General features: G+C 40.7%; 1 protein-coding gene, 1 long non-coding RNA gene, 1 other non-coding gene and 3 pseudogenes across 4 annotated transcripts in view; 4 read left to right on the forward strand and 2 right to left on the reverse strand.

The window, feature by feature from the left end:
• The window catches only part of LOC148725228 (uncharacterized), a 3,051-nt pseudogene extending 3,036 nt beyond the window's left edge, over positions 1-15 (reverse strand). Inside the window, exon 1 of the transcript XR_015990479.1 lies at positions 1-15. This exon is cut by the window's left edge and continues 1,446 nt beyond it. The product of XR_015990479.1 is annotated as an uncharacterized LOC148725228 (transcript).
• Positions 16-6,677: 6,662 nt separating this feature from the next.
• Positions 6,678-7,130, forward strand: LOC148725229 (uncharacterized). Its single transcript, XM_088731467.1, has one exon. It carries the CDS (start codon positions 6,678-6,680, stop codon positions 7,128-7,130), a length of 453 nt encoding a protein of 150 aa, XP_088587593.1.
• A 1,597-nt stretch (positions 7,131-8,727) lies between these two features.
• Positions 8,728-11,899, forward strand: LOC111328228 (uncharacterized; annotated as a pseudogene).
• Positions 11,900-12,791: 892 nt separating this feature from the next.
• LOC148725230 (uncharacterized) lies at positions 12,792-14,915 on the reverse strand (annotated as a pseudogene).
• A 3,043-nt stretch (positions 14,916-17,958) lies between these two features.
• Positions 17,959-21,674, forward strand: LOC111343330 (uncharacterized). Its single transcript, XR_015991098.1, has 11 exons — positions 17,959-18,076; positions 18,201-18,254; positions 18,422-18,687; positions 18,995-19,133; positions 19,303-19,466; positions 19,696-19,775; positions 19,933-20,143; positions 20,376-20,672; positions 20,805-20,885; positions 20,996-21,149; positions 21,280-21,674. It is a non-coding gene; the product is annotated as an uncharacterized LOC111343330 (transcript).
• A 262-nt stretch (positions 21,675-21,936) lies between these two features.
• Positions 21,937-23,163, forward strand: LOC148725231 (uncharacterized). The gene is made up of 5 exons (XR_015991290.1): positions 21,937-22,253; positions 22,366-22,449; positions 22,606-22,637; positions 22,749-22,828; positions 23,086-23,163. It is a non-coding gene; the product is annotated as an uncharacterized LOC148725231 (long non-coding RNA).
• The last annotated feature ends 2,432 nt before the right edge of the window (positions 23,164-25,595 follow it).

The raw sequence follows: 25,595 nt of genomic DNA on the forward strand, positions 1-25,595 counted from the left end.
TAAGAAAAGTGACGGAAAAGGGATTGGCTTTTCTTTTAAAAATTAAGCTCGCGAATCGACATACTGCTTATAAGAAACTTAAGGAACAGATGGAACAGATGCAAAAGATCATTACGTTACGCGACTCACCAGAGACCGAAATAGAACAATTAGAGGGAGAGAGATTTTACCTCGATCATTTGAAGGACGAATTCAATGACACTCACAAGGAGTGCGATGACTTGTTAACATCAAAAGAAGAAAGGGAAGCTTCGTACCAATGGTTCGATATCCGAGATCGAGAATTTTTTGAGTGTCGGAGTAGACTTTGCGAACGCATCCATGCGTTTGAAAAAAATTCGGCCAGTTGGGCGCCATCTGTTAAATTGGGTCACAGCAGGAAGTCAAAGGCGTCTGGCAAGTCGACAGTAAGTTCCTTGTCCACAAAGCATCTCTCTCTCGCCCTAGTCGATGCGGCAGCTAAGGCCGCGAAATTGCAGGCTGAAATGGAATTTCTAGAAAAGGAAAAGGAACTAAGACGGTTGCAAATAGAAAAGGAACTAGCCATTGCAAGCGCTGAAGAAAGTGCAATCAAACGAGTTCTCGAACAGGAAAGATTATCGGGCGATAAAGACTTGACAAGTGGTGAAGGCGTCAAGCAGGAGTTAAAGTCGGACGTAGGGGTCCAAAATATTAAGCTAGAGAGGAGCCGTGTCAACCCGCTCGCTCCTCCGTTCATCCCTAGAAGCCAACCTACACCAGCCTCCAAGCCCTTGATACCGAAGCCCGCAATCTTCGCATCTCCAGGATAGTGGTGTCAACGCAACTCTTCAGCAGATAGTCAGCTTACAAGCGAAGCAAACAGAGTTAAGTTCGTTACTTATCAATCAGCAACAAATAAACCACCTTCCCGTAAAGGAGCCGCCAGTTTTCACTGGAGACTACTTTGAATATCCAGCCTTCTTGACTGCCTTCGATGCTATAATCTCCAAGAGTGTGCCTTCAAACAGAGATCGACTCTTTTTCTTGAATAAGGACACTAAAGGCAAGGCGAACGACGTTGTAAAGGGTTACCTAGCCATCAACTCCGACAGCACTTACGAAAAGGCTCGAAATATGCTTGACCACCGTTTTGGGAACCCCATCCATGTAGCAGAGGCCTACAAGTCTGGCCTTAGAAGCTGGCCTAAGATCAACGACGGAGACAGTGGAAGTATCCAAGACTTTGCAGATTTCCTCGTACGTTGTGAAGAGGCTATGAGGACCATGCAGTCTATGGGAGACCTCAACTCGACAGAAACCCTCTGCCTTATTACTCTGCAGTAAAATGGTGTAGGTACGCCCATAAAGTACAGACGAAGCTTATGAAGATTGTCACCTTTAGCGACTTCACGAAGTTTGTCATGGAAGAAGCAGAGCTAGTGAACGACCCTATTTTCTCGCCAGATGCCTTAAAGGCAGAAAAGGAAAAAACCGATTCCCAGACGAGGTTGAGGTGGAGAGGCAAACAAGGCAAAAGGAGCGAAGGCAGAGCGAGTGCAGATTCTTTTGCGACAATGACCACTAATATACAAGACAGCTCTGTTTCACCATCAAAGCCTTCAGCGGATCAAGCCAACCAAGCTTGCCCCCTTTGCAACGGTCAGCACGCCCTCGTCAAATGCAGCAAGTTTCTGAAGAGTTAGGTAGACGTGCGGAGTGAAATCATTCGCAGCAAGAGCCTATGCTTCGGATGTTTTAAATCTGGTCACGTGTCTTCGGGATGTCAGAACCGATCTACTTGTAAAGAATGTGGAAGACGTCACCATACACTACAACACGGCGTGAAGCCAAGATCTACACCAAGCAGGCAGCCCAACCCCATGGCACATGAAAACCAGCAATCCTCAAACAAGAAAGAAACGCCCAGTGAGAAACTGTCAGTCAAGAAATCTGCCAGCTCTAATCTTATCAGTGTAACACACAGCTCAGCCAGAGAATCCGCCAGCGTAATTACCCACTGCAGAATCGTCCAAGTCATACTCTTCCACAAGAATGATCCGTTAAAGACCATTAAGGTTTATGCGCTCTTAGACGATGCAAGCGACACAACCCTTGTTACCACCCAAGTACAGCGCCAACTCGGTATTGAAGGTGTTGAAACCAATTTGGATTTGAGCACAATGCTTGGTCAAGAAAGGTTAACAGTACAGAGAGTCGATGGTTTAGTAGTGCAGCATCTCGACAAACGCATCCAAATTGAGTTATCGAAGGCATATGCAAGACAAAGCATTCCGTCCAGACGAGACCAGATACCGAGACCAGAAACCGTAAACAACTAGCCACACCTTAAGGGAATCCAGGATTCTCTGGGGAATTTTTCCGTTAAAGGGATTGATGATTTCTTTGGACGTAGCCCCATTATCAAGGGGGAACTGTGGCATTTCTACACGAATGATGGGGTATTTAGCTGGAGTTTTGGTGATGATACTCATTGCATTATCGTACACCGAGGGGATGAGGGATACTAAGCAGACGTAAAAGGTGAGTTTGATATCGTCTACACATTGCCTCACTTGTTCGGCTCCAGGGTTGACTTCTGCGTTAAAGTACAACGCCACCGGGTTGAGATAAAATTTTAAATCCATCTCTGTCCTGGGCGCTAACCATTTCCCTTGATGAAGAATATCCACAAAGGGTACCATTCTCAGTACTCTGCTCTTCCCTCTTGCATAATAATTTCGAGCATCTGCTTTCTGGGTCAAGACACTTGCTTGCTGGTTGGCGGATAACACGCCATGTGCATCGTTATCTGACTTGACATTTGTTCCCGTGTACGTTTGGGGGGAATCGATATCATTTCTCCCTCCAGCTGGGGCTAAAATGGTTTCCCCGTCTTCTCGGTTAACCCATTAAGGTCCAAAGCCCTCAGCCCAGACCACCCCTGAAAATCCAGACAAAATGGCTGTCGAATTAAAAAATATGACATGGTCCAAACAAATTTACCATTTCATGTCTTAGTTTTAATCTTCAGCAGTGAAACTTTAACACATGATTGCCAATACAATAAAGAATTACTTAAACTACTTAAATCCTGCAGATGTATGTTCTGCTTTTTAAAAAAAAATATGAAAGTATGGACATCAAGTAAACAAAGTGACCATCACTGTACTACCTACTACCTCCAAAGGAATGAAAGTATCTAAAAACCACAGTAAGTCTAAATTCCTGCTCTTAACTCAGCAGAAATGCAAACAAAAGGAATCAGTCAAAAAACTTTTGCATTAAAACAGGCCATCTCATAGGTAAGAGAGTGAAATTCGTAAGTTTTCTTGCACAGATCAAATTTGAATTTGCCGCCATCAATGAACGTCACGAGGTAAAAAAACTATAAGTTACAAGTTAAGCCTGCACAGACCTGGCAGAAAATTGTGATATGGAACTATTGAAGAATGAAATAACTATCAATTGAGTAGAACCCTTTCAACTGGAAGATTACGAACAATGCATGAATTATACTAACAAAGAAAGTTGTTTTTATCTTTGACCAGTTCGTGACTCGCGAAGCGAAGGTGAAATGAAATTGGGCTTTACAGCCTAATACAGCGCTCTAAAGAACGAAGAAAAAAAGAAAACTACAATACAATTTAAGAGCAAAGGTTGAGTGTTTTTGAGAGTTAATTTCCTCCATGCCATTTAGAAAAGCAGGAGAGTTCACCACGCATTTGTCGACACAAGGGAACACCGCATTGCTCACAAGCATAACATGTTTCGAAGGTGCGTCCATCAGTTCGTTTTCTCCCATCTTTTGAGCACATGGCGCACGCTTTCTTTCTGCCTTGCAACTTTCCGAGAAAGTGTCCGTTCACGTTTTCTTCACTTGAGAGAGTTTGGATAGCCCGCTTGCCTAATGTGGAGGGCCGTTTGTATCCATTGTAACCAGCTATGAGGAGCCTCGCCAGTTCACGCCGGAATGCCAGTTGACTTCGCGCCTTCTTGCCAGCTACTTTTTCCAAAATGTACCCATTAACGATGGACAAATTAAAGAAAAACCAAAGCAAATACTTCCACCACTTTCGAGAAACTGACCCTGGAGGATAGTAGCTGCGGTATTGATCGTTTACATCGACCCCATTCATACCTGCATTGTACACGGTAACCACATCTGGCTTCTTCATCGAGTCTGCGGGCACAACTCGCTTTCTTCTTCCTCGCACAACCTGCTGAACAGCGTGGATTTCAGGTTCCGGAGGAGTGTTCGTCGACAGAAGAGATACAACACGTTTGTCTCTCCACATTGTGGCCACCAAATTTCCGCACTGACGGGTTCTGATCTCCCCACGAACTAACTTGGCTCGCTTTAGGTCGGCAAGATAGTCTCTCCTATTTGTGCGTACAGTGCCACAAGCGTACGTACCTCTCGACTCCAAATCTTGCATCAAATCAGCCGAGGTAAAAAAATTATCGAAATAAAAATGTCGGTGATTGTCTAAATATGGTTCACCGAGTATCCAAACGACATAGTACCCCAAACCCTTTCGTTGAAACAGTTCACTGTTGGTGCGATTTTTTCCGAGATAAATTTGGAAACGCGGCACGTAGAAGTTGTTGGCGTCAGCGAGCATCCAAACTTTAATTCCGAATTTATCCGGCTTCATAGGCATATATTGCTTGAATGAAAGCCTCCCATTGAACTTGACCAGACCTTCGTCAATGCTTACATTTTTCCCCGGAATGAATGCTTCCATGAATCTGCGTTCCAGAAGAGCGACCAGAGAGCGAACTTTGCAGAGAACGTCGGTTGGATCTTCTTCTCTTGGGTCGATCAAATGAAGAAACTTGCCAAGAGTTTTAAACCTTTGCTTGGGGATTGTTTTTTTAAACCCTTCTACGCCGATAAATTCGTCAGAGTCCCAAAACATATCCACGTGAGGAAGGCGATGAATCCCCATTAAAATGTTGAGCCCGAGATAGGCAGAAATTTCAGCCCGAGTCGTGACAAATGTTGCGTCTCCTTTCGAACGAGCATAGGCCACGGTGCATCGCACAACTTCATCTAGGTAACCATCGTCGATGAAAAGATTAAAGAAATCTTTCGGTGTTGCACCCTCGCCGAGATCTTTCGTTGGGCCATGAGGAATGGTAAACTCTTCGATTTCAATTTCACTAGATGTGTTCGACCATTGAACACCAACGGAAGGCATATCTTCGTCGTCACTCTCTTCTTCATCATCTTGTTCTTCTTCTTCTTCGTTGCCAAAAATTTCGACATCAGAGTTTGTTCCCCCTTCGTGCTCGCCAAAATCGAAGATTTCCTCGATTTCTCGATCAACATCTCGGAGAGAGTTTTCTTGTTGCCTTCTCTGCCGTTCCTGTCGAATTTCAGCCACTTCTTCGAGAGTAAAACCAGGAAAGATTTCTTCTTCTTCATCAGAAGAACGTGAAGCATCGTCAAACCTATGAGAAGCCATACTAAAATACCGAACGCAATTTTCAAAAATTCACGAAAAATCACACACGAATCGCAGAATGATGAACTTAGCATCAAATGAAAGGTTAATTTATGCAGGTCACGTTCAGACATATTTGAATACCCAGGGGAATAAGGTTTTTTAGCTACAGCCAATAAAAACGAGTCATATCTGACAGGGCGCATGAGGGCGCACTGGATTTTCAGAGCGGTTTTACTTCCGGGCGCATGAGGGCGCACCGGACGCTAATGGGTTAAAATTCAGTAGGGTTTGTATGTAGGCTTTCCGGTGATACATGTCTACTTGCTCGGTGATGAGAGTTCCATTGAGTTTTACGTTAATTTGTTTAAAGAGAGAGTGTGCTATGTTATTGACAGGGGATAAGAGGTTACCCACTGCATCTGCCCGGGAAGTGAGATTTCCATTGGTTGTGGTTTTAACGGTCAAATCTAATTCCACAAAACCTCTTGCCAAATCGATAAACTCAGTCTGTTTAGGAACGTACACTTCTTTGGGTGTAATGCTTGAAGGCTGAGGTGATACTTTCATCAAACGCGATTTCACCGTAGAGAGGTCTACAGGTGGTACGCGAAACAAATTCAAACTCGGGTTCTGTTCTGCGCCTTTGATGGCCATGTTGATACTTCAACGTCTCCTGCGTTTCTGAACACGGCTTCGTTTTTGTATTTTCTTTATATGTACAAATCCTCCTCGTTTTTATGTCGTTTTAATATCGTGGTCACTAATCTCCAGGGGATGTGGTTCCCACCATTATATGTCCACTTCCTACTCTGGCTTCTCCTCAGTGTACCATCTTAATCGTCAAAAATATCGTTGAGTTTCCTTGTGACTCTTCTCTGCACTTCATGTTTGACGGCTCTTTATACTCCTCTCTTCACCCCTCTAGGAAATTCTGACAAAGATCGTTGCGTGAACGTTCTTTTAAGGTCTCTCCCCGTTTCGCGCGCCACATCTTTGACCATGTCTTTGATACCTGCCCCCACTTGTGTACCCCAACTTCCTAGGAAAGGAGGCGGACGTGCTGGCCATCGATGCAAAGAACCCCCTTTCTGGTCTCCGGGAATGTAGACATGAAACCTCCGTAAAGATCCACCCCTCATGATGTCACCAATTACTTTAAATCTTTTTTGTACATCCAACTGTTATATTTACTAGGATACCCATTCCACTTGACAAATAATTTATCTTTGGCTCGTTTTAATACTTTCTCCACTCGAAAATACGTAGATGTACGGTGCGGCAGTCTATATCAAGTGCTTGGATGAAACCGGCCATGCGTCAACACATCTTGTCATGTCCAAATCAAGGGTGGCTCCCGCAAGGGCTGTATTGTTACCGAGATTAGAGTTACTTGCAGCTGTTGTTAATGCAAGATTGCTGAAGTTTGTTGTAGAATCCCTAACGTTAACACTCAAAGTAGAGCACATAGTCTGCTGGACTGACAGCATGGTAACTCTTCAGTGGATCAGAGGCTCAAGTAGCCAGTGGAAGACATTTGTAGCAAACCGCGTTGCTGAGATTCAGTCCACATGGGACCCACACCATTGGAAACACTGTTCAGGGGAGGATAATCCTGCTGACTTACTTACACGTGGAGTGCCCGTAAAGGTCTTAGCTGATAGCAAGTTGTGGTGGAGTGGACCGTGCTGGTTATCTTCTCAATGCCTGCCTGAACAATGAGAGTCGCCAAACGAATTGACCGAGTCTGTAGAGAAAGAAAGAAAACAAAGGGTGACAAGAACGTGTGCATTGATTACTATGGAACCAGTGATTGATCCATCTCAATATGAGCAATGGCTGACGCTAATCCGGGTAACAGCATTTGTTCTTCGATGTGTTTGAGCTTTTAAGTCAGGAATAAGTGCAGGTTCCAAAGAGCTGTCAGCCTAGGAGCTGCAAGATGCCAAGTTGAGGTGGTACCGGGAGATACAACAAGAGGTGTACCAAGCAGAGTATGAAAGGCTGGATATTGTACAAATTCCAAGAATGTGTGCATTCTTGGAATTTGTATGATATCATCACGATGGTACTGTCTTCTTGTAAGAAAACCCTCCAATTCATGGATGGTGAGCAGATGCCAATCAAAAAGTGATTGACAGCTAGCTTCTATAAAACACTTTTCCTTCTTACACCTTTTCATCATTGTGATACTGGACACGCACGAGAACGATGCTTTCCTCCATTCATACTCGTCCTTGGTCTGCTGCCAGTGAAATCGTTTGTATGCTTTACGATTTGAGACTCGATGCTACTCAAGGAGATTTAGAGTACAACTTAAACATCATGAAAGACTTGGCACCCATACGAGAAGCTCCTACACCAGAAATAAAACAAGCACAAACTCAAGTGTTTGACGCGTTTACCAATTACCTTCAAGTGCTTAAAGATTCTGCCAAACCTCTGGGAGTGACTAAAGACTTGCAAGACAATCCGTCCATGGCCTGTGCGATACTTGACGAAGTCCTATCCTGTGTAGACGAATGAACCAGATGGTATGATTGGAAAAAAATCAAAACTCGCATCCGTTTTTCCATACGGGATGATATGGTAGGAGCCACTCGTGATCAGAAACGCTTCAACAAAGTCTACAATGGTGTGATGGAGGCATTCATGGCATTTGTACGTTACTGTGAAGATAAACCTTCACCCAGAGATTCTTCTGGTTACAGCACTTCTGATGATGAACAAGATCGATGATTGACACCTGTCACCACAAACCCCATTAAAAGACAACTTCTATAACTACCTATCATTTACAACACAGACAGCAACATGTTTGAACCTTTCAACAATAATCCTAGATGGTGTGCCGTGGCTTTAGAGGATTTATTACACATCGTAGAGAAAAATGCAGACTATGATGATTACTGCCGAATACTGAGATATACAAAATAGTACATACAAGAAACGGATCCCGCACAAGTAAAAGACGATGAAGATCAATTGCTTAAACTGCATACAGATGTCATGAAAGCTTTCCTCACCTGCACGCAACATTGTGAACTACTCTACCACAAAAAGTTGGAAGATGAACAAAGCAGCAGCAGCAGCGACGAGGATGAAGCGTTTGTACCACCTAAAGAGACCAAAGAAGACATTAAGAGAACCTATAAACCTGAACCATTTCCAGAACATTTAATTGCAATTCATCTGAACTCTTAATTTTTTTTCGCACAAAATGTATATAAACGTGTGGTGTGATAATAAAAATTTTAATTTGGAAATTAAATATTTTTTTTGTGGTTAATCCTTCTGCCATCTTGGATTCTTTTGTCTCCTTTTTTTCCGACACCATCTTGGATTTTATTGTTCCGTTACTTTTTAAACCACAAACCCTAACCCTAATAACCCCTCGTATACATACGCTACGTGAATATATTCACCCTAAAAACACCTCGCACATCTAAGCCACATGAATATAGTAACCTCTACACGCTAAACTCACCTCGTACACCTACGCTACATGAATAAATTAACATGGACCAAGACACTCAGACCCAGACCCTGCGGTTATTGCCAGATAGGCCCCGTAAACTACTCTTTATGCCCGGTGTGAAGTGTACATGTGTGTTGCGCACCTACAGTACATCACTCCAACCAAGCTGTGAAGCTGTAAGTACACACTTTTTTTCTGCTCCCATTTTTTGACTTTTTTTCCCCTTTCAAAGACTGCGCAGAGGCCGTTCACTTATCGGAAGATGTTTCTAAGGTGCTCGGGCACCTTCCTGAAACATTTTCCTCCCATAACAACTGACAATGAGGGTTATTGAGTTACAGTAGATTGAATGAGTGCCTGTCCATCTCACAATCATAATATTTTCGTGTAACTCATAGACATTTGAAAACTTCTAAAAAATTCAAAAATCATTCACTTTACCCAATTTTACCAGCATTAAATAGACCATAGAATGACGTTTTGTACCATGTGCAATTCTATGAAAAATTTTAAAATTAAATTTTTGCTTTGATTGACAGAAGTCAACACAAATTGGCAGATCTCAATCAACATCACTTTCATAATTTAGGAATATGACAAGAAAGGCAAAGGACTGTTCTGTCATGCCTGTAGGTTTCAAGTTGTTTGAATGAAAAAAAACGTGTACACACTTTGTCAAAGTTGAAGCAAAATGGCCATGCTACCCCTCGGCCAAAAATCTAAGATGGCGGACACCAAATGGGGTGCTCTCATAGGAACTGCTATAACTACCGAATCTCTCACGCTCTTGACTTGCAATTTTTGTGAGATATAGACATGGCATGGAACTAGTTTGCTGTGAAGTTTGAAGTAATTAGATGCCGAATCAAGAGAGTTATGGTGGTTGAAAGATGGACAAGTCAACGTGTAACATAGCCTAAGGGGTCTAAGTGAGAATAGGGACCATAAGATCCAGGACGGGAGCAAAGGGGACCATAAGATCCAGGACGGGAGCAAAGGCGACCTATAAGAAGCATGCGCATTAGAGATTTGGTTTGTTTTTCACGGTTGCGTGACCCCGTCGTGACCCCATCATGACTCGGTCGAGGACGGCAAAAACACCAGTTTCACGTTGTGGACTTTGTGTTAGTTTCTCTTAAGATTTACTGTAAACTTGTAATGAGCTCTGCTCAGTTTGTCTCGGCCCCCTCCCCATCATGTTCAAAGGAAACAAGCAACAAAAAGCCAGCATAAGTAAATATTTTTCTTGGCACGTTTCATATTTGTTGTTTGCTTTCTGTCGTGTGGATGTTGCGAGTTGTTTAGGTGTGATTTTTCTTTTCCTGTTGTTTTTCTTTTCCTGTTGTTTTTCTTTTCCTGTTGTTTTTCTTTTCCTGTTGTTTTTCTGCTTTCAGTCATTGTTTAATGGTTATATAAATACTACTAGCAGAGTCATTTTCTCGAGTTTCTACTTGCAACTGTCCTATGGAGTTTATATTTCTTGTGTAGTCTGCGTGAAAGAGAAAAACAACCCAAGCAACAAAGCTCCTAAGAGTGTTTTGATAGGACCATTTCTGTTGTGCTTTTGTGGAGTGTTGACTTGAATTACTGAATTGCTGTCTCAACCTAGCATTTGTTAAACCTTTCGTTTTCCACTCCAGTGGTGTGCATTTATCAAAATTTAGGAAAACATTTCGAGAACGAAAATTTTCTTGTCGGTTCTATTGAACAACTGCACTTACTTGTGCCAATATTTTTATACTACATATTTTCTTGAATACAACCAACCTCTTTGACATTTTTTCACGGCTCGATAGCTCTTTGTCTCTTCCCTTTTCACACCAAATTTTAGGCCTCACTATTCCCCACACTTGAGTATACTATAATTACTCATAATTAATGTATTTTTTAGCTTCATACACAGTTCACCCAGCATTATATTTGTTTCTTACCACCAGAGGGGTTTACCTTTCATTGTTAGGCGTTTCTTTGTTTTCCTCTATTACTGTGGTAGAGTTTTTGTAGATTGTGTCTTGTTTCTTTCATGATTACTCTCATTGATAGTTTATTTATTATGCCACATTTCGTATGACAGGATGTTCTGGACAGAGGAACATGATGTCGTTTTAGTCAGAGAAATGCTAGGAAATAGCCCCTTTGCTGGCACAAAGCATGGGACAGAACAAACAGGTCGGAAGTGGAATGAAATCTCTGTGCGCCTTTTGCAAGTAGAAGCCCCCAAATTTAAGGTTGACCAGAGAGGTGTTAGAGAAAGGTATGGTCTGCTTGCCAAAGCATACAGGACGAAAACTAGAGAGGAGAAAAGAGCAAGTGGGATTAGCACCCCAGAATTGACTGAAGTAGAGCAAGCCCCGGAAGACCTCATTGTGAGAGAAGATGAGGTTGATCGAGACCAAATGGGGACAGCAGGAAAAAAAGAGTAAGGTAAAGGAAGATAAGAAAGATGCTGAGGAAGTGAGAAATAGGGTAATGGAGAGCCTGAGAGACAGAATGAAAAGAAGTAAGATTGAAGGAAAGGGGAACAGAAGAGGATCGAGTGGAAACAACACCCTGGAGTATCTAAAGCAGAGGAATGAAAGGTTGGATGAATTTAAAGAAGAGGAGGAGGAGCTGGAGCTGAAAAAGCAAGAGTTGCAGCAAGAAGCTGAGAAGAATGAAGCTATGACGAAGTTGATGGGTCAGCAACTGATACAGCAACAGAAGCAAATGGACGGGTTCCAGACCATGATGATAACCATGTTTTCTAAATTTTTGGAGAAGAACTGAACAAGTACTGCTTGAGCAGATTTCATACGAGAGTGCAATTATATGATGATATTGAATCTTGCCTTCTTGTTGTTCTACTGATAACTACAGTGTATTTTAAATGTATTGAGTGTCAACCATTTTCTCAAACATTGTATTTCAAAAAGAGCATTTAGAATTGCTATACTTGAGAGCATTTTGGAAAAAGTGTTACACCTGTTCTAACAAAAACAAAAGCATAGCATATTAAATACTTTTCCATCTTGGAGCCGAGTAAATGAATATTACCTCATTTTCATGGGTTCATTCTTAAGTTTTACCATATAGCCCAATATTGTGTGAATTCAGAAAATATCCATAGAGGGTGGGGCAGAAAGAACTTGTTTTCTATACAAATCACTGTTTGCATTTGGAAATTCCAGAAGGGTGTGGGTGACATTGCACTCCCTTCCATGGACAGAGTATGGATATTAATTTTTCTGATGTCAAAATCCAAGGCAAAAGGTATTTTGGAAAATAAAATCTGTGAAGCACTACTCATCAAACTAGGAAAGAAACCAATACAGACTTTACAGTATCTGGGCAACAGCTGCCATTAAGCGTTTTGTCAAGAACCCTTGGTTTCCAGTAATATTTCTTTTATGTATAATTCGTTGTGGAGATTTCCTGTTAAGCGCCACCCAGTTAGCTCAATTGGTTAGAGCGCTGGACTGTTGTGCGGGAGGTCGAGGTCGAGGTCGATGGTCCGAGCCCCGGCCCGACCAACACTCAAGGTCTTAAAATAACTGAGGAGAATGCACTACCTTTCTATAATATCAAGAAATGGATAGACATTCTAGTCTTCTCGGATAAGGACAAATAAACCGTAGGTCCCATCTCCTGCATCTACTAATTAGCTAATTTGGTTAGGCAGGGGACGTTAAAAAACCCACTCACGAGATTACTGTGATGTGGTCTGGCCTGTTTACTGAGATTGGGGGGAGGGGGCATCTTCAAATAAGTGTCCTTCGATTGTTTGTAAACTGCTGATGCAGTCTGGCCAAAGTCCCCCGAAAAGTGTTGTGATGCGCATTTGATCATATTCACATGTTAATTTGCACAATATAAATATTAAGTTATTATTAAGTTATTATTAAAAGAAGCCTACAAACCAAAAACATTTAGCTATGCCCGCAAGTATGAATGACAAAGTAATCTTCCAGAGATGGAGGGTCTAACTGGAAAAACTCGGAGGTTGTGTTACCACAAAGGGAAGTAAGTGCACTCCTAAGTAAGGCACAGACAATGTACATTTTCCGAATGGGGCTTAAATCCAGCTTCAAATCTTTCTTAAAATCTAAAAATTTTAAATAGTTAATGATATCCCCAAAAATCTACTCGACTGAGGAACGAACTTTACTCATGGACTCATTGAAACTTTGCATCTGATGTGTTAGTACTCCATAATGAAATGGTGTTTGCAGATGAACACAGTGGGCATATGCTGGATAACCATAAATACACATTGCCTGGCCAGTTGGAGAAAGGGCATGCCTCTCAAGCTCATTCAATAGACCAGAGACATTATGTTTTCTCCCTTCTTGAAAACAGATATAGTGGAGTTTTGAAATATCCTTGATGCCGAGCTTACAATCTTTTCTAAATTTAATATTTCCTTCAAACCAGTTACAGTAATACTCTGTAAAGCCAATACCCTTGTGGCCTTAATAGATCTAGATATGCGTGCTTATTGGAGGCTCAACTCATTTATATAGAAATACCTACTGATAAATTAATATATAAGTTTTATGTTGGCTCCCTATACACATCTGTTCACACGTAAGGTAAATTACAAAAGAATGTCACAACGTACTGCAATGCACATCAACTCGGACAATTCAGTTTGAGGAAAAAACACCAACACTAGAATTGGCCAAGGGATTTAAAGAAATCACATGCCTTATGTTTATACCTTCCCATTGTCTTAGCATTAGCTGAGATAAATAATGCACTAACCTACAGGTCCAAAAAGATTTGCAATCAATCCATTTGGTAAAGCAACTGACTGAAATTTTAGTCCATGTACACGTTTGTGTCCATTGTACACAGCCCTTTGCATTTCCCCAGGGCAACAAATGGGCCTGACCGTGCCATCCACAAAACCAAAACAATTATCCAGAGCAGTACCTTTAGGGAAAACTCCATCTGCATAGACTTGAAGACTATCAAGAAGGTTGTGATTGTATTTGGTTGTTCTATGGCCATGGAGGTTATAGACTAAGTCAACTACTGTGTTACAAACCATGCTCATCACAGGAACAGGGTGGCCAAAACGGGGAATTAAATCTGAGTACCTGCAGGGGTAGCTAAATCTTTTCAGCATAATGCATAGCCCTTCAATACCATTAGTCACGGATCCCTGACTGCAGGTGAAAGTTTCGGGTAAACCAAGGACTTTTGCCAGCACCGGGATGTCTACTTTATGGAAGCGAAATTCCGCTTTACATTCAGCGTCGTCCATATCTTCAAGATCAAAATTTCCATACTCTTCGTATGGAAACTCTGGATTTTTTGATCAATTGGCATCATATAGCAAGCAAAATTCCTCGTCGTCTATCACTCTGTTGTCATGACATAGAACCAAGGCATCTCTTGCATGCCTAAACCTCATTTTAACACGTATTTTGACACACAAAACTAAGATAACAAGCTGAACAAACCAAGCAAAAGAGTTAGAGGTAAGAAAAATTTTTTTTACTGCGATATCAGCAGGATGATAAATTAAGCTGACATATAAAACTTGCGTCATGTTTTGAAGCACCAAATACCCATGGTGTATAATAAAAATAAAAACGCTTCTTAATCAGTGATATGAAATGTTAAACATGCTGTAGAATAAACCAAAATGGAAAACATTTTCTGGAAGCACAGTGGCATCCTTGTCGACAACAATCTTAAGCTATTTAACCAACGCGTGAGACCGAGACTTAGGCCCAGTCATAACCGTCCTACGGCGCACCGTCATCCTCATTCCCGTCCTGGATCTTAAGGTCCCTAATAACGGGACTTAAGGCTTCAGAACCACTTTTAAAAGTGCTAGAGACTCGTTTTGGAGATGAATGAACCTGTAGGAGGAGTTTGAGAGAAATTTCAATTTTTGACCAAAATGGCCATGCTACCCCTTGGCCAAAAATTCCAAGATGGTGGGTACCAAATGGGGTGCTCCCATGGGAACTGCTATAACTCCCCAATCTCTCACGTTCTTGACTTGCAATTTATAAGAGCAATACAAAAGGTATAGTACTAGTCATCATCGCCCAGAATTTAGTGACATATCCGGGACTTTCATTGAGACACTGGCGCTAAATTTAAACGCTAATTAGAAAATGATTGCCAAAAAATAGAGGGAAAGGGCTGAAAATGTCGAGGAAAGCTTACGTTCTATTCGTTTACGGATAAACTACTTTTTGAATCCTACTTTTACCATATGGCTTTTATAGAAGAAAGTTCAATTGAACAGTGTATCAGTCACACTTTGCTCTTGCGCTTTCAGAAGAGGTCACAAATTTGCCTTGAAAATTGACTATGTTGGCGTCCTGCTGGTATGAGAAGTCGATCTCAGCACAATTTCAGGCGTAATTCATCTTCACTCAATTGCTAGATTTTTCTTTTACCATACGGTTATTTTTATTTAACATTCTAGAAAGCGCCATAGAAATTTTCAAGGGATTTCAAGCTTTCGAAGCAGTCGCAAAACGCGAATTTCGAAAACGTTTGCTCTGCATCGCAGTGATCTCTCCAAATTTGTCCTTTGGGGACTCCCACGAGAATACAAGTTACCCATTTCAAACTTCCCGCAAGATTATCAATATATGCTAAGCTCCGCCTCCGCAAACAATCGCGCAAACGCCGCCTAATTAGTATTGAAAATGAGGTGGTAACTAGACAAAGCTTAAAAGACTAAAAGCTTTTAAGATATGATCCCTACAAAAATATTTAGCGATCGTTATTATCATATGGAAACCACACCTCTCCATCGTTGTCGCAAGAGAGACTTTAGTTCTATTTCGACGATCGTCGCAATCACATGCCAGTTGTCAGAAGAATCGCTCAAATATTTCTCTACCGATTGAAGCGATTCTCTTGGGAGCAGGGTTGGCGTAGTGGTGAGAGCGCTCGCCTTCCACCAATGTGTCCCGGGTTCGATTCCCGTACTCGGCGTCATAAGTGGACTGAGTTTGTAGGTTCTCTACTCTGCTCCGAGAGGTTTTTCTCCGGGTACTCCGGTTTTCCCCTCTCCTCAAAAACCTACATGATTTGATTTAATTTACAGTTTATTTTCATTTCAGTCTCCCCAGTTAGTAGAGCATTCATGTTCGGCTATGTAGCTTTGAGACTTAAATAAAGTGATTATTATTATTATTATTCTAACGAAATAGAAAGTGGGCAGAACATCCGGCTATTGAACTCAATCCTTGGTGTAAGGTTCATGCAACCTGCTATCTTTGCGAGTTCGATTGTTCGACTAATCGAACTTTAACGATACCATTATTCTCTTACATGTCCCTTATTAAGATTTTTCCTTTGGCTGGTCTTTATGCTTGACTCAGAAATCAAGTTACTTCAGTACTTAAATACGTCTAGCAATGTTTGAAAACTTCAGTATAACTGTTTATTAAAGAAAAGTGTTATTTACAGACGAAAGATTTTCATTTTAAGGTAACATCTGCCTCAACAATTAATTTTTGTGATCAAGACTATATTTATTTTTAAAGATATCTTATGCAAATTATATCATATATATTATACAAATTTTTACATTTATTAACTATTAGTATTCTTACTTCTATTTTGTATGTAAGTTAGTAATAGACATTAGTTTTAGGACTAGTTAAATGCACGACCCCATAAGCGCGAAGCTTTAAACATTTATCGTGTTGAAATAAAGTTGATGTATGTATGTAGGTATGTATGTTATGAATTCAGATGCGCAACTGTTGGCAACTGCTGTCTAATTGGCTCTAATGTCACAAATATTGTTCCCTCGAAACAATTACCCTCGGGGGAAAAAAGCTGCTTTAATCGTAAGTCTCATTCAATCGCTAAAACAAGTTTCAAGAGTCTCATAATTTCAGTCATGTGTTTCGTACAAGAAATGCAGCGTATTGATCGGGAGCTCTCATCAGAGCTCGTAGAATCCCCGGTCAATCCTGCTTTCATTAATATCTCTGCACCGTTGATGGGTAACAAAAACCCATTCTTTACTCTTCAAGTCAATGGAGAGGGCCTCTGGCAATGGAGGAAGCTTCATAGTCACAGCCAAGTTTTCGATAGCCTACAGGTTAGCTTGGTTAAAGTCGGCTACGAATTATCGTCGTCTGCTCGCTCTCGAGTTGGGATGGCCGTCTACAGAAGAGTGGACTACATCGTGAAAAAAGCACGTGGCGTCAAAAACAATGCAACTCGCCAAGCGGAGCGATCTCAGTACTGGTGTCAAGTTGCTCTTCACACAGACGAGATCACCCAAATGCCTGGGGACATCATCCATCGGCTGAAAAAGGAAAATGAAGAGCTGATGTGTGAGAACCAAGAATTACGAAATGAAATGGAAGGTACGAAAAGAATAGAACGTTGTTAGTAAAGCCTCGTTCACATATGATAGCAGGCAACCGCCAGCGATCGTTTGCGATTAAATGTGGCAATGCGATCGAAGGAATAGTTCTATTCCTGTTCTATTCCTTCGATCGGTTGCGATCGTCTGCGATGCGATCATACCATTCGCGATCTTCGGTTGAGTGGTTTCAGCGATCGTGCGATCATGAAAGTTAAACCAAGGCTGACACCAGCTTGAACAGTAGCTTTTGAATTCTGAATGGTCAAATTAGTTTCTGGGCTAATGTTTTTCAGGTATCGACTTTAATTTTAGCTCCAGGTGAAAACCGTACATATGTAGACTAATAGTTTCATGTTTACCAATCACCAATTTTTACTACACAGAACTAACACACCGCATACAACTCTAGATGACTAGCCTGTATTAGCTAACACTAGTAAAAATATACTTGACTGACCTCCACCCATATGTTACCCTTTGCATAGACAAGGCATCGCAGCTTTACGACGCAATGGCCCAGCTAAGATGTCTGCGAGGACAAAATGGCCATCGAGGCAAACACATTGAAAATGTCGGACATCGACAACAACGGAGACATCTCAAGGAAATAAGGTATCTATCTTATACATTTATCGGACTTGACCAATTTTCAAGGCACGTTTTATTTTGCACTTTTGCGATAATATGAACGAAATTTCTGAAAACCATGTTTTTCTAATTTGTTACAGGAAAAAGCAGAGACTGCACTGTGGTTTGCAGAGACATATGGGCTGACTCCAAAATCGCTGAGTCTAGAAGACACTACTGGTCAGCTGATCAATGTAACATTTCAAAGTCAAGAATTTAATCAAGGTAACTACCGCTACATAGGTTGTAATGATGACTAAGGCCCAGTTGTCTGAAGGTGACTATAGTTCATCCCAGTTTTGTTTTACCAAAACACTTCAATATCAAGAATTTTTTCCCTTTATTGCAGAGAGTATTGTCTGTTCAGAGGGGAATCAGGATATGTCAAATGAGAAGAACACAAGTATGTTAAAAAGCAACAATAATCTCATAACAAAGTAGGCTTGTTCCTGGAGCCCTACAGTATGTCTCAGTATAGAAATTAACTCTCACTTTCAAATGTTCACTAGGCTTTGATACTGTTTAGTGTGAGCAGTTTGATAACTAGGCTTTTTCTATTTTTTCTCACAGGCCAACCTAATAAGCCCTATGACAACCTTGATGAGGAGGAAAAGGAAAAGATCAGGGCTCTCCTATTTATTATGGATAGATTTTCCATTTCACTGGAGGGATATCATGAACTCACCCAAGTTGAAAAGAGTCTCCCCAGGACATACCTGATTGAAAGCTGCACCAAGGTTTTGGACAGTAAGTGGGAAGTTAGACGGACACCAGGAGATGCACAAGGTGCAGAGCTGCCGTTCAAACTTCTTCTGGAGCATGAAGTTCGACAACACGTAAGTTGTATTATAACCTGTTTTCACTAATGTATTAGATGCCCAGTGTAAAAGTCTTCAGATACAAAAAATCCTTTTTACATACCAGCCCAAACATGTTTGAGCATGTTTAACATGTTTAATATTAAAGTCAAAGAGATATTGCCAACTATACAATAAGTTGAGCTAAAAAAGAGAATGTCAAGGATTCCACTCACACTGTGCCTCTGTGAGGTACAAATAAACTTCTTTTTCAGTTCCCTGGCCAATCAAAATCTCAGCATCGTAGTTTGATCCAATTGTTTCCTGTGTTGCATTCTTTCCATAGCTGAAGAATATTGAATTGCCTGTACAAACAATGAAAGTTAAGATATCAGGAGATGGCACCAGAATGTCTCACAGCAGCAATGTTTTTGTGTGTTCATTTGCCATTGTGGAGAATGGACAAAATTATTTGTCAAGCTCAGGTAAGTTGCTTATAGGAAGAGCAAACAACTAAACCAGTTTTAGACAAATGCCACCTTACATGTAGCATGATTTGAAAAAAAAAAATACAAACACTATTTAGAAATTCTCTTTATATGCACTCACGGACTGGAAGTTAAATTAATTTTTATAAAAAATTATCCTTTGTAGGAAACCACACCATTGCCATCATCAAGGGAAAGGAGGAGTACCAGACTCTAAAAGCATCACTAGCAAATGTCATCTGTGATGTGAATGCCACCATCAAAGAGGGTCATATTGTGGTTGATGGCCAGAAAGTTAATTTAGAATTCTTCCTGGGAGGAGATTACAAGGTAAATCAAGTTTCATGTACCTATTCTAAGATTTTGAAAAAGTAGTTATCTCTCCTGACAGTATGCATTTTTTTACAAAAGATCTGGATTTAACTCAAGCAAAAAGTCATTGCCATTGGATTTGTTTCACTTTAATTAAACCCTAACGAAGGATTAAGGAAGGATTAAGTAATCAAGATCCCACTGTATTATAATATAATGTACATGAACTTCATATTATTTCCAACAGTTCCTACTCCTAGCTATGGGAATGAAGGCTGCCACCTCCAACAACAGCTGTATTTGGTGTAAAATCTTTAAGAATGACAGGTAAACAAGATCATGTAACATTCTGGTCACAATGTCATACCATTTTGCAAAACTTCTAACTTAATCTGTAATAAGGAAAACATGAAGCATTAACAAATGTTCTCAAGTTACATTTCTCATTTTTGTAGAAGTAACTGACATATTTACTGATTTCTAGGTGCAACATGTCCCATAAATGTACTCACTTTCAAAGTGCTGAGCTGTTGCGGGTAGTTGATGGTACTTGGTCCAAACAGCCAGGATGCCATTCAGAGCCATTCTTCTCAATTCCTGTAAGCAATGTTGTCTTAGATGAGCTTCATCTAATGTTATGAATAACAGACCGGTTAGAGGAAGGACTTATCTATGACATTACTAAATGGGATAAGGTAAATATCAAACATGCCCTTTTGTTGAGACCTTAGAGAAATCCAGCAAAAAATTTCAGACAGAGAATCAAAACAAAGTGATCTACTGAAAAAGGCAAGGCCAGTGTCATGTGGTGTTCCTGTTCTGAGGCATATACTCATCTTACTTAAGACATTTTAACCAAACACAATAAACATAAGTAAATAGTATTTTCATATTCATGGAAACTAATGCAACCATGTATGTTTGCAGGATGACAACCACAAAAGACAAAAGTCTGAGACTCACTTACAAGAATTTCTTGTAGCCGTTCGTTCCTTGGGTGTGAGCCTTCGTGTCTACTGGGTTGGTGAGAAATTGGAGTGGACTTCTCTTTTGGGTGGGGAAAAAAGGATTTTACTAAAGAAGCTGCCTGATTTGTTTGATAAGTTTCTTCCTCAAGAGAGAGTTGAGATAACCCGCCAACTATGGATGGTATGTATTTATTGTGTTCATCAAAAATTTTTGGGACACACCAGGGGCAAATTACATCATGAGCACATGCACACAGTCTAGTATACATATTATATATCTAGAATGTGTAAAACTCTAAGCATTTTCAATTGCTTGATAAATGCAAGCTACAATAATAGACCTGTTACAAGTATGTAAAAACTTACTTATCATCTTGCTTGCCTGTGATTTCAGAATTTCAGAGAGCTGCTAGACATCTTGAACAAAGAGAATTTGACAGATGATGACATTACAGCATTTGAAACCAAGGTAAGATAACACAAAATACATAAAAACATAAGACTGCTCATATATTTATATCATAATAGTAACAAGGTTTTTCATAACTATGTAACAAAAACATTTGCTTACTCTTGCAGGCACAGAGTTGGGGAAAACAGATGCTGAACATGTCTGGCACTGGTCCTGGGTATTCACAGACCATAATCATCACCCCATACATGCACAGCTTGGTGTACCATGTGCCAGTAATGCTGCGTAACCATGGAAGCCTTAAAATGTTTAGTGGCCAAGGTATGCATCTTTACTTTATTCTATAGATCCATTGTAACAATACCCAAGATAAATTTATTATTTGGCATTGTTGGAAGTTGTAAGAAGCCAGACCTGCAATTAAGAAAAGTAACATGACATTTCATAACAGGTGTTGAGAAGAAGAATGATGATTTGCGGCGCTATTTCCACCGTAAAATCAACAGATGGGATGCTGCAACAAACCTGCTGCTGGTGGAGAAAAGGCAAGAGGAGCTGAGAGAGGAAGAAAGAGCTAAACGGCCATACCAAAAGAGGGACAGCTCATATTGGATGGATGGTGGCAAGCAGAAGGCTGCAAAGAAGGTTGCCAGAATTTCAACCTCAATTCTGTCAACAACACCAATGCCACAAGCAATGATTGAAAGTGTCCTCAAGAAGAAGAAAGTTCCTGACCTCATTACCCTGCTTGAGCAGAGAACAGGGAAGAAAGTTAATCCCAGAACCAGAAAACAAGACCTAATAAATGCACTATTGAGCTCAGAAACAATGCCCAGGTCTGAGTAACCCTGCGTTACTCACACTTAAAACAAAACGGCTCCTTTAGGAGCCACCAAATACATGAAAGCAATGACCAGCTTAATGGGTGGTGGGTGAAGCACCCCTAAAATAAAAATATTTTAATCCCTTTTCTCTCGACTCCAATTTTATAGTTAGCAAGAAGGCACCAGGTAAACTGACGAGAATCCAAGTTATCTTCAGCCCTAATTCAAAATTATATAAAACACCTGATGACCGTCCTTAACAAGTATTAAAAAGCATTTTATTACAAGCAAGAAAATAAAATGAGAATTTAAATGTTTAGATGGGCTTGTAGGGCGTTCCTGAGTTAACAGGCTTTATCATCATTACTACAAGACGTACCTTTTTCCAAGGTCTTTCCAAACGTTGAGAATGTCCACGTTTCAATCGCCGTCGCATCCGTTTTCTTTCTGATGTAAAATAAACGCGCGCAGACAATCTTAGCGAACAACCGCTTGGCGCAAGTACTGTTGTTACTCTTCGTAAGCTCTGAGTCTCCGAGTCCCTTTGTTTCGCGTGTTGTGTGAGAGAGACATGTCATCCGCGCAAGATCAATTAATAACGGTAAAACATTTTTCATTTCCTAATTTGGACTCTTGGCAACTAGGCCACATTCTTGAGCTCAGCTTCGAACATAGAATAGTTTTTCAAAATCACCAAACATTTCATTTTGCAGCTCACATTCACTGACGGCCAAGTTGCCAACTTTTTAGAGGAGCTTGGCGCCTACCTGGAAGGGCACTTAGCCCAGTCAGGTGAAGTAAGTAGAATTTATTCATATCTATTTTAATAAACATGAATAACAAGTCATTATTTCATAGCAATTTCTCAAACAGAGAGATTTCACATGTCGCGTTTTGAAACTCGCAAATGGCGTGAATTTGGACTAAATCTTATTAATCTCCCCTGATTTTAGGTCACCCAGCAAATGGATCCCCTTCAGAGATGGTTAGTATCTTGTGGATTTTTCATTTTTCACCATGATTGCATCATTGTTTTATGCTCTTCAAAGAATTTATTGTTCTAGTGGTCATTTCCGGAACTGTCAACTTTAAACAGGGACTTTATGGTGTTGCTGGCACTCCAGTTTGTGGGTTTCCAGCCAGCCGTGCAGGAAATTCTGGAGAACCAGAATACCGGTAAATGACTATTTTGTGTTAAAAAACGTATTTCATGCAAAATGAACGATAATACTAGTTGCGGTTATCGTAGGTGCGATTCCGTCGATCTCCGCCACTCTCTTGAGTCTGTAATTGAGCCCAAAGTTGTGGCATGATGTTAGTAATGTTTCACTTAGGTCTAATTTCTAACCAATCTACCCGCAACATCAGAATAATTTAATCGGAGAAAACAATTGGACTGTTAAGACTTAAAACCGATGTTTTTTTTTCCATAGGTTCCCAGACATAGTGTCATCAGGGAAAAAACTGCGGAATCAAGTTGTAAAAATTAAATAAATTTATTATCTCGAAAAGCGGTGTCGACTTATCAATAAGTAACTGTGCAGCTATGAATAAATACCACTGTTGCTCATAAACTTTTATTCCATTTGGTGGCTTCTAAAGAAGCCGTTTTCGAAAAAGCAGCATTTGGCTCACTGGATGCGTCCGGCGAAATAACTCTTCGTAAACTTGATCTGAACTTTCTCTACCGGGCGGGGAGCTATTTTGCGGCCTTGTTCATCTACGAAGGAAAGCGACTTGCCAAGAAACAGCTTCAAGCTGACTGGAGCTTCGACACGACATCCGCCGCCTGTTACTGTTAAACACCTCTTCAGATAAGGACCAAGGCCTGCTGCTATCAGTTCCTCTTCACTAGCGAGGTACGGAGACCCACGGAGGTCTGTTGGCAAACCAGGAAAGAGCGCTCGTACTACATCGTGCCGTATCGTGATAGTATCGTTGCATGCCAGGGGCGATTTTAAACCCTTCTCAAATAAAAGAGCTAGTCTCTCTCGGCATTCATCAGCGCGAAATGGATCGACAGATCTGTTCCCGAAGGCAGTGATGAGTTCTTCGGGTAGGTGCTCGGCTGGTTCCCACGTATTTTCACTTGGGGAGTAGCTTTGCCATTGAATGAAGTACTCTGCTCTGCTTCCTTGAACTCGTTTTGCTACAATACGTTCAACTTCGTAAACGCCCATAACAGTAGGTTTTACCTTCGGTCGGTATTTCGAATGAAAGCCACGATGGCGGACATCATTCAATAATGTTGCGTAAAAGCCTGGCTGATGTCTCGCACGCTTCGACATGTTGTTGCAAATAAGCTTTACTGAGCTACTGATTGGATTGAATGAAACTGTGCTATTTATGTGTTTTGATTATTCAAAACGGATCAAACTGTGAATAATTATGTAACTGTTCCCTCGGCCGTCAACCTGTTCGTGGCGGCCGTTTGTTAGTCGGTTTGCTTGCTTTTTCTTCTGTTTGGTCGGACTGCATTTATCGGTGGTGAAAAAAAAAGCGCGATTGTGAAGTGCAAGTGTGTGATATGCTTTTACTACCGTCAATACGGATAAACAAGGAAGAAAAGCCCTGTTTAGCCATCAAAATTTTTTAGTGGAGTATGACAACACAAGTGTCAACTTGAAGTTAAAGCGAGTGACCCGCACATCGCACTCTCTATAAAACTGTGAAAAGGCCATTTTTTCGCGCTCCTTATTCTCTTTAATACGGGGGCGCGCCAAAACCACATTTAAGACAAAGATTGAATGAAAATAAAATTTCACTTGACCACAGATTAGCTAGCTTTCTGAGCACCGCTTTTTATAACCTTCAATCAGGCGTTTCTTTGTTGTCAGTCCGCAACCGCAGGCCTTTCGCCCTCGAAAACCGCCTGATCGCGACTTACACTTTTTAAACCGCCTATTCTTTACGATACTATTTTCTAAATTTTTCTATTTTCATGATACTAATTTTTATAATTCAGAAAACATTTTAACCAACGGGAGTCTGTCAGTCTTTCTAAGAATCCGCTGCAAACGAATTTGCTAAACGTTTTGTTAAGAGCGTGGCTATTGTTAATTAGTGTTATTGTTCACTTTATATCACCTTGGGATTTACTTTACGCATCCAACCGTTTGATTGACAGCAGCTCAAATCTACAAAGAGACTCGTGTATTCCCAAAGCTTTACCTGCTGACCAATCACATCCGACTGGTTCAGGATATGCAAATTATTATGCTGCCCGCTGATTAAATGGGCACTGCAAGTACATGTCACGAAAGACAATAGTATTCTGGGCGATGTACCAAATATGAATTTATTTCTTCAAGAGACAATGGAGTTACAGTTCTTTGAAGATTGCCTGGCCATCTCACAATTAGGATATTTTTGCTTAACTTATAGACCTTTGAAAATTTCTAAGAAATTTAAAAATCATTGACTTCACCTAATTTTACCAGCATCAAATAGAACATAAACTGACGTTTTATGAATAATTTTTAAAATTAAACTTTCCCCTAGATTGACAGAAGTCAACCCAAATTGACATATGTCAATCAACATCACTTTCATAATTTAGGAATATGACAAGAAAGGAATATGACAAGAAAGGAATATAACAAGAAAGGCAAAAGACTGTTCTGTCATGCCTGTAAGTTTCAAGTTGTTTGAATGAAAAACCACGTGTCCACACTTTGTCAAAGTTGAAGCTTTCTCTCACTTTTTGCTCGGTGTTAAGTGAACATGCGTGTTGCAGACCTACAGTACGTCACTCCAGCCAAGCTTCAAAGCTGTAAATACAACCTTTTCTGCTCCCGTTTTTTGACTTTTTTGCACCCTTTAAAGAGTGCGCAGAGGCCGTTCACTTATCGGAAGATGTTTCTAAGGTGCTTGGGCACCTTCCTGAAACATTTTCCCCGCATAAGAAATGGTGCTTCTGCACAGGCTTTGCTTGAACTTTAAG

Source organism: Stylophora pistillata, chromosome 8, assembly GCF_964205215.1.
Source record: "Stylophora pistillata chromosome 8, jaStyPist1.2, whole genome shotgun sequence".
Taxonomy (NCBI): domain Eukaryota; kingdom Metazoa; phylum Cnidaria; class Anthozoa; order Scleractinia; family Pocilloporidae; genus Stylophora; species Stylophora pistillata.

Excerpts from the sequence above, each read along its gene's own strand:
- LOC148725229 (XM_088731467.1), top strand. The coding sequence starts at position 6,678 with ATGTACGGTGCGGCAGTCTATATCAAGTGCTTGGATGAAACCGGCCAT.